This window comes from Pelophylax lessonae (genome assembly GCF_965119305.1).
Source record: "Pelophylax lessonae genome assembly, chromosome: 5".
Classification (NCBI taxonomy): domain Eukaryota; kingdom Metazoa; phylum Chordata; class Amphibia; order Anura; family Ranidae; genus Pelophylax; species Pelophylax lessonae.
In genome coordinates, this window is record NC_138772.1 from 316,105,923 (window position 1) to 316,124,442 (window position 18,520).

Sequence of the window (18,520 nt, forward strand, 5' to 3'; positions counted from 1 at the left end):
CAAGAAGAGTAAGATGGCACGAACATCCTCCACAAATCCCTCGGTCAAAAAGACATTCCCACACTCATAGGATAGATGGGCTGCTCTTACCTCAGTCCTATCCAGCCGCTTACCAGACCAGAGCCAGCAAGCGCCGAACGATAAGTAGGTCTTTCCAAGCGGCGGAGATGTCAGCCCAGAGCCAGTGAGCGCCGAACAAGAAGCAGGTCTTTCCAAGCGGTGGAGACGTCAGCCCAGAGCCAGCGAGCGCCGAATGATAAGTAGGTCTTTCCAAGCGGCGGAGATGTCAGCCCAGAGCCAGTGAGCGCCGAACAAGAAGCAGGTCTTTCCAAGCGGTGGAGACGTCAGCCCAGAGCCAGCGAGCGCCGAACGATAAGCAGGTCTTTCCAAGGGGCGGAGACGTCAGCCCAGAGCCAGCGAGCGCCGAACGATAAACAGGTCTTTCCGAGCGGCGGAGACGTCAGCCTCCAGAGCCAGCGAGCGCTGAACGATAAGCAGGTCTTTCCAAGCGGCAGAGAATATAGATGGTTTACCCCTGTGTTGAATACACAAGCTGACCTCAATGCACTGTTTAATTGGGCAACTATGTGGCAAATGAGGTTTAATGTTGATAAATGTAAAGTTTTGCACTTGGGGGCTAAGAATATGTATGCATCATACATACTAGGGGGAGTAGAACTGGGGGAATCCATAGCGGAGAAGGATCTGGTTGTTCTGGTAGAAGCTTAATAATAGCATGCAATGCCAAGCTGTGGTTTCCAAAGCAATTAAAGTCCTTTCTTGTATTAAGAGAGGCATGGACTCCAGAGAGAGAGATATCATTTTGCCCCTGTACAAATCATTAGTAAGACCTCATATGAAATATTCAATTCAGTTTTGGACACCAGTTCTCAAAAAGGATATCTGGGAACTGGAGAAAGTGCAGAGAAGGGCAACCAAACTGATAAGAGGCATGGAGGAGCTCAGCTATGAGGAAAGATTAGAGGAACCGAATTTATTCTCTCTTGAGAAGAGGAGATTAAGGGGGGATATGATCAACATGTATAAATATGTAGCACCCTACAGGTAGGTGCTAGGAAAAAGTATAGTGGGCCTTGCCTGCTTAACAGCTCGGCCATGATTTCTTTTTGTCAGTCAGGTTGTCATGGCTCCCAAATGTGTCTGCTAAGAGGGAAGTCTCCCCACTGGCCCTGTGAAAGGCTTCTCATTGGGCAGTGGAGGAAACCCAATCATGGACAAATTCAGGCTTGTATCTACCCCAGAAGGCAGATTCTGCCACAGAGGATTCTGGGAGTGGGTATAAGTCTGAAGAGGGCGCATGACTCAGCTTCTTTGGTGGGAAGCAGAGTCCCGGGAGGGAGAGTATGGCTGTCTCTCCTCCTGTCAGAGGAAGCGGATGTCTCGGGGTGCTGCCTGAGAATCCAGAAAGTGTTGAGTTGAGCTGAAAGGGGATCCGGTGGGCCGAGAACCAGCGGAGAGAGAGAGAGGGGTCCAGTTCCAGGAAAGCCTACAAAGGTCGTGAGTACTGTGGATTTCCCCTGCCTAGCGTCAAAGGGGACCACTCCGGAGAAGGTTCTAGGAATCCAGGAGTCAGTTAGCTGTGAAAGGGGGTACCTAGTCAGAGGACGCTGAAGTATTAGAGGGGGTACCTAGGTAGAAGACCCTGAAGTGTAAAGGGGGCACCTGCAGGATGGGCCGTGAAGAGTCAGTGTACAGTGTGAAATGTACAAGTTAAGAGTTGCAGCAGCACAAGTATTTACAGGGAGCTACCTCAGCCAGTGCAAAGCTTGAGGGAGCTGTTCAGTGACTTTTGAGCTAAAACAGTGTCAGGAGTCAAGTATTCTACAGTCCTGGATCTTCTGGGTTGACAGATATGTTAAAGTCGAGGTTCCAGCACAGTTTCATTTTTACAGTATCATAAAGCGTCAGGAAGCGCTGGTCGACATTCAGCTGGCGTCAAGACAGCTTCAGTGAGCATTTTTCTTCAAGTGTCCCAGAATTGTACCTATTTGAGCCAGAGGAGTATCCCACTCATTCCCTTCTCCCATCCCCTAAATACAATAAAACAAACAAACCAAAGATGCCGGAATGGTCCTTGTCTCAGTTCTCACACTTGGGTTTACAGCTCAAATGTGCTGAAAGTGTTACTGGTAACAATGGCAGACCCACCTTAGGCTCAAGGCCTAGAAAACCTGCTACATTTGGGGGCTCGTCTGGGATTTTGCCATTAGTTACTGGGTTGGTGGCCCCTGGCAAACGGCAGAAGAAAAAGTAAAAAAAGTCAATTTTTGTGCCCAGAACTGTTGTTCAAGCACCAGGCACTATGTGAGACTGCATCTGCGGGAAGCAGGGAGAGTGGGATGAAGCTAGATGCCCATATGGAAGGTTGCTTGTGGCAATGCAAATGTTCCAAGTAAACCTGTAACTTGATGAGAACTTTTTATATGGACTATGAGATGTACTCTGCTATCAGAACATGGAGAGCAGGGGGGAAAAAGTGTTAAAGTGCATTAGTGCTGCAACTGCTTAACAGAGAGAGTTCCTGGTGTGGACAGTGAAGATGGCGTCAGGGGTCCCAGGGAGGACAGAGAAGAGGACACCGGAGGTCCTGGTGAGGACAGTGAAGATGGAGGCCGGGGGCACGGGTAGAGAGGTGCCAGGGGCCTGGTGTGTGTGCATGCTATGTGGATGGATGTTGACCATGCATTTGACAGAGAGACATATGTTCTATATAGTTGTTGCACCAATACTGTGGGGATCGTAGTCGGCCATGCTGAGAAAGGCAGTGGGGATAGTCCCGGAGCCAGTATAGAAGATAAAAGTTGCACATGTATGGCTAGGAAGAGGACTATCGACCATGCGACCGACAGTGGGATATAACCAGTGGAGAGATTCAAAAATTTTAGTAACCAGTTCCGACTTTCCCAGCAGAATGACCAGCGTGCCCCCTTTCAATGCACAGTGACCAGCGTGCCCCCTTTCAATGCAGAGAGACCAGCGTGCCCCCTTTCAATGCAGAGAGACCAGCGTGCCCCCTTTCAATGCACAGTGACCACAGCATTGCCCCCAATCATTGCAGAGTGCCACAGCATTGCCCCCAATCATTGCAGAGTGCCAGCCACAGCATTGCCCCAATCATTGCAGAGTGCCAGCCACAGCATTGCCCCCAATCATTGCAGAGTGCCAGCCACAGCATTGCCCCCAATCACTGCAGAGTGCCAGCCACAGCATTGCCCCTAATGATTGCAGAGTGCCAGCCACAGCATTGCCCCTAATGATTGCAGAGTGCCAGCCACAGCATTGCCCCCAATGATTGCAGAGTGCCAGCCACAGCATTGCCCCCAATGTTTGCAGAGTGCCTGCCACAGCATTGCCCCCCAATGATTGCAGAGTGCCAGCCACAGCATTGCCCCCCCAATGATTGCAGAGTGCCAGCCACAGCATTGCCCCCAATCATTGCAGAGTGCCAGCCACAGCATTGCCCCCAATCATTGCATAGTGCCAGCCACAGCATTGCCCCCAATGATTGCAGAGTGCCAGCCACAGCATTGCCCCCAATTGCAGAGTGCCAGCCACAGCATTGCCTCAAATTGCAGAGTGCCAGCCACAGCATTGCCCCCAATGATTGCAGAGTGCCAGCCACAGCATTGCCCCCAATTGCAGAGTGCCAGCCACAGCATTGCCCCAAATTGCAGAGTGCCAGCCACAGCATTGCCCCCAATTGCAGAGTGCCAGCCACAGCATTGCCCCCAATTACAAAGTGCCAGCCACAGCATTGCCCCCAATTTCAGAGTGCCAGCCACAGCATTGCCCCCAATTGCAGAGTGCCAGCCACAGCATTGCCCCAAATTGCAGAGTGCCAGCCACAGCATTGCCCCCAATTGCAGAGTGCCAGCCACAGCATTGCCCCCAATTGCAGAGTGCCAGCCACAGTATTGCCCCCAATTGCAGAGTGCCAGCCACAGCATTTTCCCCAATTGCAGAGTGCCAGCCACAGCATTGCCCCCAATTGCAGAGTGCCAGCCACAGCATTGCCCCTAATTGCAGAGTGCCAGCCACAGCATTGCCCCAATTGCAGAGTGCCAGCCACAGCATTGCCCCCAATTGCAGAGTGCCAGCCACAGCATTGCCCCAATTGCTGAGTGCCAGCCACAGCATTGCCCCCAATTTCAGAGTGCCAGCCACAGCATTGCCCCCAATTGCAGAGTGCCAGCCACAGCATTGCCCCAAATTGCAGAGTGCCAGCCACAGCATTGCCCCCAATTGCAGAGTGCCAGCCACAGCATTGCCCCCAATTGCAGAGTGCCAGCGATCCCCCCACGAGACCCATGCACTTACCTCACGGACGGTCTCGCAGTTGCAGCTTCTCTTCAGTGCCCGGCTCCCCGCGTCTCCGAGTCCTCAGTCCTCCCATGGCGCCTCCTCCTCGTCCAATGGCACGGTGTTTGCCTTTCGGCCAATCAGGAAGCGGGAGGACCCGCTCCCTGATTGGCCAGGAGGAGGATCCGTGTGACAATAGCGAATTCTCATTCGCTATTGTCACAGAACGGGCGGGTCGGGGCGCACTGCTCCGCCCCCCGGCCGCACGTCTTCCCGAGCGCGGGACATTCAATTGTACTGCGCGTCCTTAGACGCGCAGAGGGATTCAGCCGGTTCTGCGAACTTGCAGAAAGTTAGCAACCGGTTCTATGGAACCGGTGCGAACCGGCTGAATCCCACCACTGGGTATAACTCTTGCTAAGCAAGGAGGGACAGCTGGCTTCAGTGAAGAAAGGCGTAGTTATGGCCCGAGTGCAAATGAGGAGGTTGGATGCATGTCTAGCAAGTGACATGATCCGTTTAGCAGCTACTTCCCTGAGGCTTACAGTGAAAAAGCATGACAGAGGAAGAGTTACAGTACCGCGCGGGAAAGTGTGCCACATGCAGATCTGCCTAGCAGGAGGAGTCATCACCCAATATGGCGACAGGGCGGAGACAGCGGGAACATCCGGCCAATCAGGAGTGACTAAGGGGACCCTATTAATATCCCCTCCTTCGGGTGTGCCCGTGCAGGAGACACGTGTAGGAGAGAGGAGCATGTCATTTGTGAAAGAAATGAAGAGTGTGCCCGTTATCACTGCCACCATGTGTGAAGACCCTGCAAAGCAGAGTTAGGAGCAGATCCACCAGACGGATCCCCCCCTAGTCTGGGATGCCGGTATTCGGATGGTGCCGGACGGTGGACTCATGCTGTGCACGGGAGGCGGCCGGGGGTTCCCAGGAGCGGTATGTCCTCAGTGTGCCACTGTCACTTTGCGAGTGCAAGCGTGGGTCCAATGTGGGCAGTGTGGTTATCTGCTGCTCCGGGCAGACAAGAGTGAGGGCTGTCCCAAGAAGCTCTCTGTTATGTGGGAGTCAGGCCTTACTCAGGAGGTGACCGGGACTGAATCCAAGTTCCTCCGTGGAGCCGGGAGGGGCATGTTTAGACTAAATGTTAGGAACGCTTCCTGAGCACACTGATGTGCTGTCATGAGGCTTCAACCTAAAGGGTTAACCCAGAGCAGACTAATTGCAATAATTGGCAAACAGGCTGCCTTATTTAAACAGCTCAGCAGCACTGCACTTTGCTGTGTTGTCTTCAGCTCTCCTGTGTTCTGAACCTGCTTCCTGTTTATTTCCTGTCTGATACCTGTTGACCTTTGGCTCATCCCTGACTTCGCTTGTTTGCTGCCTGTCCTGATCCTGGCTTGTTTTGACTACTCTTCTGGTTTCTCCTTGTCGGCTCATCCACCTTCGGACCTTGACCGGTTACCCCCTGGTGGGGCGACCCTGGGGACCGCGACCTGGTATCCACCTGCAGCCAAATCCATCCTCACCATCAGAGGCCCTGGTGAAGACCAGTGGATGCTTAGACCCCGCACCGCAGGTTAGCCTGTGCTACTCACCTCGGGTTTCCAACCAAGCTCCTCCCACCGGCAACGGTAAGCCTTCTCTGCACGACAGGCTTCCACCTGCCTCATAACCAGAGTTGTATAAAGTACTCAAAACCCATACTTGAGTAAAAGTACAAGTGCTCGATCAAAAAGTGACTTGAGTAGAAGTGGAAGTGCTCTATCAAAAAGGAACTTTGAGTAGAAGTACTAAAGTATTCAACATTTTTTGTACTTAAGTATTGCAAGTAGTTTTTTTAAAAATTTTGCTACTCAAGTACTGAAAGTAAAAGTACCAGTAGTTTTGAAAAAAAATTTGCTACTCCAGTACTGAAAGTAAAAGTACAAGTACTGTGTTATGTAGTTATTAAAGAAAGAAGTCAAAAGTTTGAACATCATATTGTTTTTTATTATTTCAAATGCAGCTTTTATTTATACATACAGTAGCATTTATTTTCGTATGTGCTGATAATAAACATGTTTTGAGCTTCATGAAACCTGCCATCTACTGTTCTGGCAGTGGTCATTTTTATAATTGTAACTAGTAACTATGCAGCAAAAAAAAAAAATATTGGAGTAGAAGTATTGAAATCATCGAAAAAATGTAGTGAAGTAAAAGTGGAAGTAGGAGAAAAAAATTCTACTCCAGGAAAGTACAGATACCGCCTTTCGGTACTTAAGTACAGTAGTGTAGTAGTTCTACTTAGTTACTATACATCTCTGCTCATAACACTAATGATGCAGCTGGAGGCCCTGCCAGCAGTCAGTGGGCCTGCACTCTGGGGAAAGAGGACTCGGTCACAGAGTTCCGTTGGGAGGGGATCCATGTACGCACCAGCAGTCGGAGGGTGGCCGGAGGACGTAACAACCTCAGTGTCCATAGCAGGATCCGCCCCATCAGCATCCCATGGCCTGATAAACCTGCAGCGATTCAAGCCTTACCCTCTAGTACAAGTAGTGAGGGAGAAAAATGCCCTGTACGTGTTCATTCCCCATCCTTCTACAACAGATATGGGTCAATTAAGGAAGGAATTGACGATGGGGGGGTCTATAGATGAGACCGAGTGGGAATGGGGGTCAGAAGCTGGGAGCAGCTCCCCAGGTCCTGAAGTGACTGTACCATTTGATCAAGGGGCTAAGGAAGCCAAAGGGAGAGGGGAACTGGCTCAGAAATTGGGGTTCTGCGATGCCTACATTGAAAGGGTCCCAGACCTCACGCCTCCAGGAAACATTGCCAGGGCCAGAGACCAAAACACTGCCTATGAGCAGATGATACAAAGGGTATGTACCCCATTTCCTCCACAAGGAAGAGGTAACAGGAGGACTCTCCCCCGGTTATCCAGGATGCAGAGGTGGATGCAAAATAAAATAGCGCTTGAATATGGGTATGACTACCCCTATGCACCAAGAGAAGTGATGGTGATGGCGGAGAAGTTTCGGGACTTTTGGTGTGATGAGCTGATCTAGGACTTCCTGTTTGTCCCAAAACCATACAGGGATTCCCCAGAGGAGAAGCTTAAGGAGAAATTCAACAGTGTAAAGGCTCAATGGAACTATGGGAGCTCCATCTACATAGAGAGGGAGGAGGTCCGCCGCCCAGATGGATCAAGGCATGCCTGGTCCATCAGAGTCAAAAATGAGCAAGGAGAATATGTTCAGGTCCCTCACCCTGACTATAACATTTGAGGGCTGCAAATATTCTGCTTCAAGGAGAGAACTTTCAAAGTAAAAAACTGTGTTGGCTGGCTGGCCATCACAACTGACCAAGGAAATGCAAATAAAATGTTGAATTCACAAGCTTACAAGTGTTTAAGTTTGATGTAGACCCCTAGGTCCATCAAGCCCAGGTCTTCTGGAAAATTGTTTGTTGTGCTAGATCCCTTGGGCCATCGGGCCAGGATCTCTGTGAATTACAAATAGCTGTGTGGGACGTCATTCACAGCTCTGACAGATGAAGATGTTGTTGCTACAAAGTTCAAGTGTGTCCAGGAACTACAGGACCCCCGTGCTACTTCCCCAGAGATGTATAGTAAGTAAGTAGAACTACTTCACTACTGTACTTAAGTACCGAAAGGCGGTATCTGTATTTTCCTAGAGTAGAATTTTCTTCTCCTACTTCCACTTTTACTTCACTACATTTTTTCGATGATTTCAATACTTCTACTACTTCTTTTTTGTGCTGCATAGTTACTCGTTACTATTATAAAAATTACCACTGCCAGAACAGTAGATGGCAGGTTTCATGAAGCTCAAAACATGTGTATTATCAGCGCATATGAAAATAAATGCTACTGTATGTATAAATGAAAGCTGCATTTGAAATAATGAAAAACAATATGATGTTCAAACTTTTGACTTCTTTCTTTAACCTCCCTGGCGGTATGATTCTTTTGGATTTTAGGTGCTGAAAGCGGTACCATTATTTTGCATGTAATTCTTGTGAATGAGCAGTCCAAACCAACTGTATATATATATATATATATATATATATATATATATATAATGTATACAGTTGGTTTGGGCTGCTCATTCACAAGAATTACGTGTATATATATATATATATATACGTGTGTGTGTATATATATATATATATATATATATATATATGTGTGTGTGTGTGTGTGTGTGTGTGTGTATATATATATATATATATATATATATATATATTTACATAAAAAGTACAGTAAAACTGCAGGAAAGGGCACTGGGGGGCAATGTAATGTGATTTTATTTTATTTTGAACGGTATTAGTGTGTTTGGTGCATTTTACATTTGAATTTGCCGCCGGTTCCACCCCCCGGCGGACGTCACGTCGCCGGAGACGGAAGCCGGGGCTCGCAGACGATCGGGAGAGAGCTCCGCCGCCGCACACCGCTCGCAGTCTTCGCTGGATCCCGGAGAAAAGGTAAGTAAAACCTCCTCCAGCATCCAGCGATCTTCTTAGCGCTACCCCGAGTGTGACTCGGGGTTACCGCTTTTGGCACTAAAATCTTACCCCGAGTCACACTCGGGAATACCGCTAGGAAGGTTAATAACTACATAACACAGTACAGCTCCAAACGGCAACTGCGAAACATGTAGGCGGAGCCACCAGCGTCGACGTCACAAGCCGGACTGAATGCACTGCTCTTCAGCGGTTGTTGAATTCCTATTGAAGGTCCTTTATGTTTTTACATGTGGTGAGTGCACCTAATTTTTAAATAAATCTTATATTGGAACATACTGCACCATGGTCTCTCCCTGCTTTTGCATTTCATATCTGAGTGGGACGCTATATGGTTGATCCTGTCCTTGGGAGGTGATTTTTGGATCCTGGGAGCTTCTGCTGATACCGTTTGGAGCTGACCATCCTGCTTTTGAGCTAGAGCGTTTGGCGACCATTGTGAGAACATTGGTCACCGGCATTTGGTAAGAGGCCAATCGGTCACTTTGTATATGGTGGAGGTTCTCACTATTCCAGTACCAAGCTGACGGATTTCTTCACTTTCCATGGTGTTTTGGTGGATTGGACTGTTCCGTATTATTATTTCAAATGAACTTATGTTCCATATTTATATACAGAATCAATCAACAGCGCTGCATTTTATATTTCATTTCCTTGTATCACATTGTGGTTTATGCCAGCTGCTCATTTTGGTAGCGCAGATATTCAGTTTGTTTACATTAAAGGGCATAAATCCCATACATAACATATAAAAGAAAAAGAAATGCATGTGTAGAAATAAATTCCCATAAGGGAATGCCGATACTTAGTATCAGATGGTGATATTGGGGTCTCTAATGGAGCACGGTCTAAGGGTCCCCAGCAAGCCGATGTGTTTCGCACAAGGCTTCCTCAGGGCCAAAGAGACCAAGACAGACCAATATTTCTACAATTGTATATATACAAACAAAATAAATACATAGACCACAAAAAACTAATGAGAGAAACATACATACATTGTAAGTAGGTGGCATAAATATATCAAACACATCAAATACAGGTGTGGCTTATACTGACCCCACTGCAAATCGGATCATGGCGGGCAGAACAGACTGGCGGACCGATCAGTCAGGCTGGCCACAATTGGAGGCTAACCTGGTAATGACCACAGAATAATATCGGGACAATGATACTGTAATCTTCAAGGTGTAAGGATACATCTACGAGTACTTGCACTTGTGCTGAAGGATCCCTCTAACTTTTGCCACAATGGCCGTGGTGACTACTGTAATTGGACTAATAAGGGGTACAGGCAACAAGGTATTATAATATATATTAAAAAAAAGGCAACCGATGGCTACAGCTATAACGCCAGGTACAGCCCATAATGACACCTACCTCAGTTTACCACATTATCAGCATACAGCCAAATTATGTTAGGGCATCTCATTAGGGTTCTACGTATCCACATATTCCGTAGCACAAGTAAAGACAGATACTCCAACTAAATAGAAATAAAGATGAAAACAATAGGGTATCACCGTATCAGGATCTAATTTAGCACACCAAGAATGAGGATACAACCGACATCAGGATCTCACTCTTGATGACACATACCTATGTGTAATCCAGTATTAACATGAGGCAGGCAAATTCAAAATAGGTTCCTCATGGTCAATTGTCAATAGCAGCCAACCCTTGCACAATAAGGCAAGGTAAGCCTAAAAAACAAAAATTTAAAACGTAACTTATTTGTATATTCGTTTTTCCCTTTTCCCCCTCTCCAGGTTTGTGGGATACTCCTGATTTTTTGGCAGCGTTTTGATAGGAGGCAGTTGCCTCAGAGTCAGAGGGATCTGTCTCATTTTGGTGTGGGGTGGATGTAGCATCCTACAGGTAGGTGCTAGGTAAAGATAGAAAAAAGATAACACTATACTAGTGTATCTCTCCGCACCTCGGAAAAGGTTTTGATTAAATATAAGATAAAAATATAAAAATATGTGTGTAATTAGTGAGATATAAATATAAAAATATATATTGTGTGGCAGCAGCTGTAGATTTAGAATGGATGATAGAAAAATAGCCTAGGCTATATACAGCGCTTGCCGCAGAAAAACAATTAACTTAACCACTTAAGCCCCGGAGGATTTTCCTGCTAAACGACCAGGGGGTATTTTGCGATACGGCACTGCGTGACTTTAACAGACAATTGCGCGGTCGTGCGACGCTGTATCTAAACGAATTTGGCGTCCTTTTTTTTCCCACAAACAGAGCTTTCTTTTGGTGGTATTTTATCACCCATGTGATTTTTACTTTTTGCGCTATAAACAAAAAAAGAGCGTACATTTTGCAAAAATAACAATATTTTTCACATTTTTTTATATGAAATTCCCCAAAAAAATGTAAAAATCAAAATTTTTTAAAATTTTCGGCCAATTTGTTTTATGCTACCTATGTTTGGTAAAAAAAATTGCAAAAAGCGTATTTTGATTGGTTTGCGCAAAAGTTATCGCGTTTACTAACAAAGGGAAAGATTTCTGTCATTTTTGGTGTTTTTTTTTTAACGTGTAATGGCGGCGATCTGCGATTTTTTTGCGGTACTGCGACATTGGGGCGGACAGATCGGACCCTTGACTGACATTTTTGACACTTTTGGGGTTACCAGTGACATTTCTACAGTAATCAGTGCTATATATATGCACTGTTACTGTAAAAATACACTGGTAGTGAAGGGGTTAACTTTATTTGGGAGGGAGGGGCTGTGTGTGTCCCTAGGGGCGTGCTTTCTACTGTGATTGGCTGTGGCTTGAGCTGTAAGGACACTGATCAACGGATCTACATAGTAGATCCATGTGATCAGTGTTTTTACAGCGAGGAGAATGACAGGTGGCTTGTTTACACAAGCTGCCTGACATTCTCCCTCTCCCCCGCCGATCACCGAGTGACCGGCGGACATCGGGTCCGCTGGTCACACGCGTGGGGGGGTCCGTGACCGCGCGGGAGCGGGAGCGCGCCTCCGCGGGCGCGCGCTCGCTCCCCAGAGCCTCACAGGCGAGCGACGTAGACCTACGTCACTCTGCCTGTGAAGGGCTGACTGCCGCAGTAAATATACTGTGAGCAGTCGGCAAGCGGTTAATGTATGTGAACAATGTTGAAAACTTATCTTTGCAGTATAAGTGAAAATACAAATCAATTAAACACATGAAAATTAATAAAAAGTTCCAAGGAATTGATAAATAGATAAATAAGTATTTTCCGGTGGTGATCAATATATGTGAATAAAATAAATGTAAAATTCAATAAATAAAGTATTTTCAAGTAGTGATCAGGTGCAAAGTGCTTCGTGCTCAATAAATAAAAGTTCGCGACTTTCGTGACGTGGATTCATCTTTTCCTGTGGCTTGTGGTAGAAATAAATGAATTACCAGAATTGTTGGGTCCTATTTGCTGTATAGCACTAGGACCTACAGCGCTTGGAGGCCGTTCAGGCCGGATTGGGGATCCCCTTTGTGGATGATCCTGGTGGGATACAGGTTAGGTTCCTCCTTACCCGATCTCGATCCTCAGGATATGGGGTTAAAAGAAAGGCTCCAGATAGTGTATTATCGTTTTATCTTGTGGTCTTGCATGGTTTACATCCGTGCAAGACCACAAGAAACAGGAAGCGGAGAACTCTGGAGTTTCAATCTAACACTACTAAGAAAGCATAAAAAATTAAAAATTTAATAACATGCCAAAGTACACATATTACTTACCTTTTAACCTGCCCTTGTAATCTTCAATATGTAGGACAGACTACGAGACAGCTGAGAATTCGTCTGGGTGAACATATTGATAACATCAGAAAAGGTTTTAAATACCATAGTGTATCTAACCATTTCCGCCTTGTGCATAATAAAGATGCTAGCTTAATGTCCTTCTGTGGAATAGATAAAATAGAACAAAACTGGAGAGGAAAAAATATGCGCATTGCAGTTTCACAGAACGAGACCAAATGGATCTACGAACTCTCAACTTTGCAGCCTAAAGGAATGAATATTGACATGGACATTAACTGTTTTATATCTAACCCATAATTTTAATACATTTTAAATACTTAACACCAATCTCTTAAAAAAAAAAAACAATTTGGCGTGTCCTAAGGTTGAGTATCAAGGAAAATCTGTTTTTATGTTAAAATTGTAAATTTTGTAAATATGCCCTCTGAAGGGTAACACTATGAAAAGCAAACCACTATGTTAAAATTTGCTAAAACAGTTAATATGGTAGCTTCCATTTTTGACTAGTGGCCCATTTCTGGCGTTTAATCTAATTAGTTTACAATTTCACTTAAATGATATCCAACTGGCCTCTGAAGGGTAACAATATGAAAAGCGACCCACTATGCTATAATTTTAATATTTAACACCAATCTCTTAAAATTACAATTTGGCGTGTCCTAAGGTTGAGTATCGAGGAAAATCTGATCATCTGATATGAAAAGCGACCCACTATGTTATATTTATTTATTTATCTATAAAGTCAGTCTTATTTTATATATATATATATAAGTACATATTTTATAACCTCATAATTTTAATATAATCCATAAGTACATGTTTTAAGCTTTTATATTGGCAATCCATAAACATATTAATGGTACTGTTTTATATAAAAAAACTAATATGATCACTGGGATAATCACGTCTATCTAATGTGTCATTTGAGTCAATCTATAGGGGAATTGTTGAATTACATTTTTTATATATTTTAAATAATGAATACAGGAGGTATTATTATGAACTTATGCACATGAATATGCACTATATGCTATAAATAATATCTTGGGATTGTTATAATTTGGGGTCTAATGTTTTAGTTTAATCAATTTCATGCTATCGATCGGTATATAATATGAATAACAACAACTGCTAGTATTTGGCTCAAATAGCATCCTCATTACTATAACAACGTATTAGCATACTATTAATTAGATGATTGTAGAGCGGAGTGATGAGCGGTGTCTTCTGTATAAATACTAGCCAGTGCGCAGTGCGCAGTGCCTTTCTACCTTTTGAAAACGTCACAGGAAGTGACGAAATGCGTCAAGGTTGTGGAACGCACGTCAGCACGCTACGCACCACGTGGAACGCAAGCCGGAACACTCCGCTCGCCACTCTGCTAGGAGGTGTTTGTAAGCGGTTTCTTTGCCTGCAAACTTGGAGTTTGAGTCTTTCTTCGCTCCGATTTTTATGAATATTTGATGATTAAACTTTAAAACGATAATACACTATCTGGAGCCTTTCTTTTAACCCCATATCCTGAGGATCGAGATCAGGTAAGGAGGAACCTAACCTATCTCCCACCAGGATCATCCACAAAGGGGATCCCCAATCCGGCCTGAACGGCCTCCAAACGCTGTAGGTCCTAGTGCTATACAGCACATAGGACCCAACAATTCTGGTAAGTCATTTATCTCTACCACAAGCCACAGGAAAAGAGGAATCCACGTCACGAAAGTCACAAACTTTTAGTTATTGAGCACGAAGCACTTTGCACCTGATCACTACTTGAAAAGACTTTATTTATTGAATTTTACATTTATTTTATTCACATATATTAATCACCACCGGAAAACTTATTTATCTATTTATCAATTCCTTGGAACTTTTTATTAATTTTCATGTGTTTAATTGATTTGTATTTTCACTTATACTGCAAAGATAAGTTTTCAACATTGTTCACATACATTAAGTTAATTGTTTTTCTGCGGCAAGCGCTGTATATAGCCTAGGCTATTTTTCTATCAGGTGCTAGGTAAAGTACAGTGGGCCTTGCCTGCCTAAAGCCTCGTACACACGCAACGAATTTCCGACGACCGGTCGTCCGTCTTTTGTCCAGAGTGGTGTCTGTTGGTTGGAATGTGCTCTAGACTGCACATGAATTTTCCCGCACAACAGAATTCTACTTCAGAAGTGATGTCATGTGTTGGATTGCTTTGTATGTGTTCTTTCATCTCTGAACATGCCTAATCTTGCTAATAAGATTTTTCCCCATCGAAATCTGTACTAATGAGACGAAAATCGGACGTGTTTTGACGGTCGACAAAAATTTTATAGCCTGCACACCAGGATTTTTTCGGCCGAAAAGTCGGAGTCGGTTGTTGGAAGCATCATACTAACAAGCCGAAAATCGGCAGATCAGTCGTCGGACGAAAATTCCCTGCCGAATTTCCACTTGTGTGTACGGGCCTTAACAGCAGGGCCATGATTTATTTTTGTCAGTCAGGTTGTCATGGCTCTCAAGTGTGTCTGCTGAGAGGGGAGTCTCCCCACTGGCCCTGTGAAAGGCTTCTCATTGGGGAGTGGAGGAAACCCAATCAGGGACACATTCAGGCATATATCTACCCCAGAAAGCATATTCTGCCGCCGAGGATTCTGGGAGTGGGTATAAGTCTGAAGGGGGCGCATGACTCAGTGTCTTTGGCGGGAGCAGAGTCTCGGGAGGGAGCGTACGGCTGTCTCTCCTCCTGTCAGAGGAAGCGGATGTCTCAGGGTGCTGCCTGAGAATCCAGAGAGTATTGAGTTGAGCTGAAAGGGGATCTGGTGTGCCGAGAACCAGCGGAGAGAGAGAGAGGGGTCCAGTTCCAGAAAAGCCTACAAAGGTTGTGAGTACTGTGGATTGCCCCTGGGGTCTGCCTAGTGTCAGAGGGGACCACTCCGGAGAAGGTTCTAGGGATCCAGGAGTCAACTAGCTGTGAAAGGGGGTACCTAGTCAGAGGACCCTGACGTATTAGAAGGGGGTACCTAGGTAGAGGACCCTGAAGTGTAAAGGGGGCTCCTGCAGTTTGGGCCCTGAAGAGTCAGTGCACAGTGTGAAGTGTACAAGTTAAGAGTTGCAGCAGCACAAGTATCTACACAGAGCTACCTCAGCCAGTGCATGGCTTGAGGGAGCTGTTCAGTGACTTTTGAGCTAAAACAGTGTCATGATTTCGTCTGATTAGTATGATGCTTCCGACAGCCAACTCTGACTTTTCGGCCGAAAAAAAATCTGGTGTGCAGACTATAAAATTTTTGTTGGCCGTCAACACAATGGCCGATTTTCGTGCAGTCAGTACAGATTTCGACAGGGAAAAATCTGATGAGCAAGTCTGGGCATGCTCAGTGAAGAAAGAACACAAAGAAAGCAACCCAACACATGACATCACTTCTGAAATAGAATTTTGTTGGGCGAGAAAATTCATGTGCAGTCTAGGCACATTCCAACCAACAAAACACAACTCTGGACAAAAGACGGACGATCGGTCGGCCGATAATCGTTGCGTGTGTACGGGGCTTAACAATCCGAAAATCGACAGATCGGTCGTCGGACGAATTTTCCCTACTGATTTTCTTATCGTGTGTACGGGCCTTTAGAGCTGTGAAAATGTGGAATAGCCTCCCTCCAAAGGTGGTTCTAGCCAGCTCAGTAGATTGCTTTAAAAAAGGCATTCATTCTTTCCTAAATAAACAAAATATAAGTGGATACTAACATTTATAGGTATAGTTGATCCAGAGAATATCCGATTGCCTCTCGCCAGATCAGGAAGGAATTTTTTTCCCTCAGCTGGAGCAAATTGGATCATTCTTGGGGTTTTTCGCCTTCCTCTGGATCAACTGTAGGTATAGGATTGTGTATATGGGATTGTATGTTTTTTTTTGTTGGTTGAACTAGATGGACTTGTGTCTTCTTTTTCAATATGTAACTATGAATAATACCGGTGAATGCAGCTCAACACACTCATTGTGAATAAGCCCTAACATTTGGAACAAAACATTGCAAAGTTATTTATAACGGATTATATGGTGCTTTTTTAATTTTGAACATTTTACAAAATGAATAAACAAAGCTATTAAAAAGAAACAAAGTTTAAATATTAATAGTTGAAAGAAAGTGGAGATAAAAAAAAAAAAAAAAAATAGAATGGACTGGGGGAGGAGTTTTTTAAGACTGATAACAAGAGGTTAAATATGACCACAATTTATTACAAATTCAGCAAGTGGGGAGGTGGTTAATAGACCTCTAATGACCAACCGCCTAGTAGCTAGGGAGTGGATTTGACTTTGCACTCCTCCTCTTGTGTAATCTTTGAAGACTTTTTTGAAATAAATACTGAAAACTCCTTTCCAAAGAATCTTTTCATGCTGACTGTAAGGACTGGATAGGATACCAGAGTGCATACCATAGACTAAATAACACAGCAAGATCATAGAAGTCAAAGCCTAAAGGTGTGCAAAGCAGCTTGTAGATTTCTCACTGCCTCTGCGAAGATTCAGCAGGTCTGCAATTATCATTGTGCACTTGATTTAAATGGCGAGCAAAACAGGTATGTCTTGTTTTTATTATATTCTGAATTATTTTTCTTTTACCAAAATTCTCAAATGTTAGGTCAGATTACTGAAACAAATCGAGACTATGTTTCAAAAAAAATCAAAGTCCCTGTACATTAGTGATAAACTTTACTCTGATTAGTTGTAAATAATTAATGAACACTTGTTGTAAATCATCCTGTCACCTAACTTTTACTACCCATAGATGTTGTGCATTTTGTTCATGTAGTGACATTGTGAAAACAGCCTTGATATCGGTAACCCTATCTTTGAATTTTGATTGGCAATATTTAGGTTTGAAATGGTAGCTAAACCCAGGCACTTCAAATCAATGAATTGTTAAACATAAATGGTTTTAATCTTTGCATTATATGTTCTGTTTTCTATGTAATTATAGCAGCAAGGTATTTCCACTGACACTTTCATTCCAAGGGTGACAATGCTTATTCTGTTCAATTGCAGTGTTGTCACCCTATCCTGTGCACTCCTGAGTTGGATTACCAGCAGCCATTTCAGTGCAGAGCACACTGACACATTCTGCTGTAATCAGCACAGTAATGCTGGCCATACATGTTCAATTTTCTGTTACGATTTACCACAAACCACATAATATGAGGTAAAAGCTAAACAACACTTTCACTGGTATCCAATTAGGCAGGCCTTTGTACTACAGAACTGAAGGTAAATTTCCAGAAAATTGTATAATGTGTGGCCAGCCTAAGCCGCTGTTCACACAGACGCGACATGTCATGTTCCAAATCGCACCCCGTCAATAGAACCGTTCATATCGCTACGACTCACGTTACACCAATTATGAAAAATGTTCCTCCTCTACTTTTTACATATTTCATTTGCAACTTGCATAGACTTCTGTTAAAAAGCCTTCTGACTTTACAACTCCTTTATCTTAATGCATTCCCTGCATTAAGATAAAAAACCTTCTGGGTGTAGCAGCCACCCCAGCACCCCCTAATACATGAGCCCCATCTCTCTCCAGCGATGTCCACAAGTCCCTCGGCCATCTGGGACTCTCTCTCCTGATTGGCTGATACAAAGCTGCAGCGCCATTGACGCCCGTGGCTGTCAATCAAAGTCAGCCAATCAGGAGAGAGAGAGAGAGGGGGTGGGGCTGAACGGCAGCTCCATGTCTGAATGGACACACGGAGCTGCAGCTTGGTTGGGTGCCCCCATAGCAAGCTGCTTGCTGTTGGGGCACTCGATGGGAGGGACTAGGAGTAGTAAAGAGGGACCAGAGAAGAGGATGACCCAGGCTGCTCTGTGCAATACTAAGTGCACATAGGAGGGAAGTACAGTAAAACCTTGGTTTGAGAGTAATTTAG

At 44.7% G+C, this 18,520-nt stretch overlaps 1 protein-coding gene across 1 annotated transcript in view; it reads left to right on the forward strand.

Annotated features, from left to right (window-relative positions):
• Window positions 1–17,046: 17,046 nt before the first annotated feature.
• The window catches only part of LOC309556027 (inosine-uridine preferring nucleoside hydrolase-like), an 88,578-nt gene continuing 87,104 nt past the window's right edge, over window positions 17,047–18,520 (forward strand). The window contains exon 1 of the mRNA XM_082258294.1: window positions 17,047–17,176. Coding sequence (XP_082114420.1) covers window positions 17,161–17,176 — 16 coding nt within the window. The 5' untranslated portion in view covers window positions 17,047–17,160. The remainder of the gene's footprint in view (window positions 17,177–18,520) is intronic.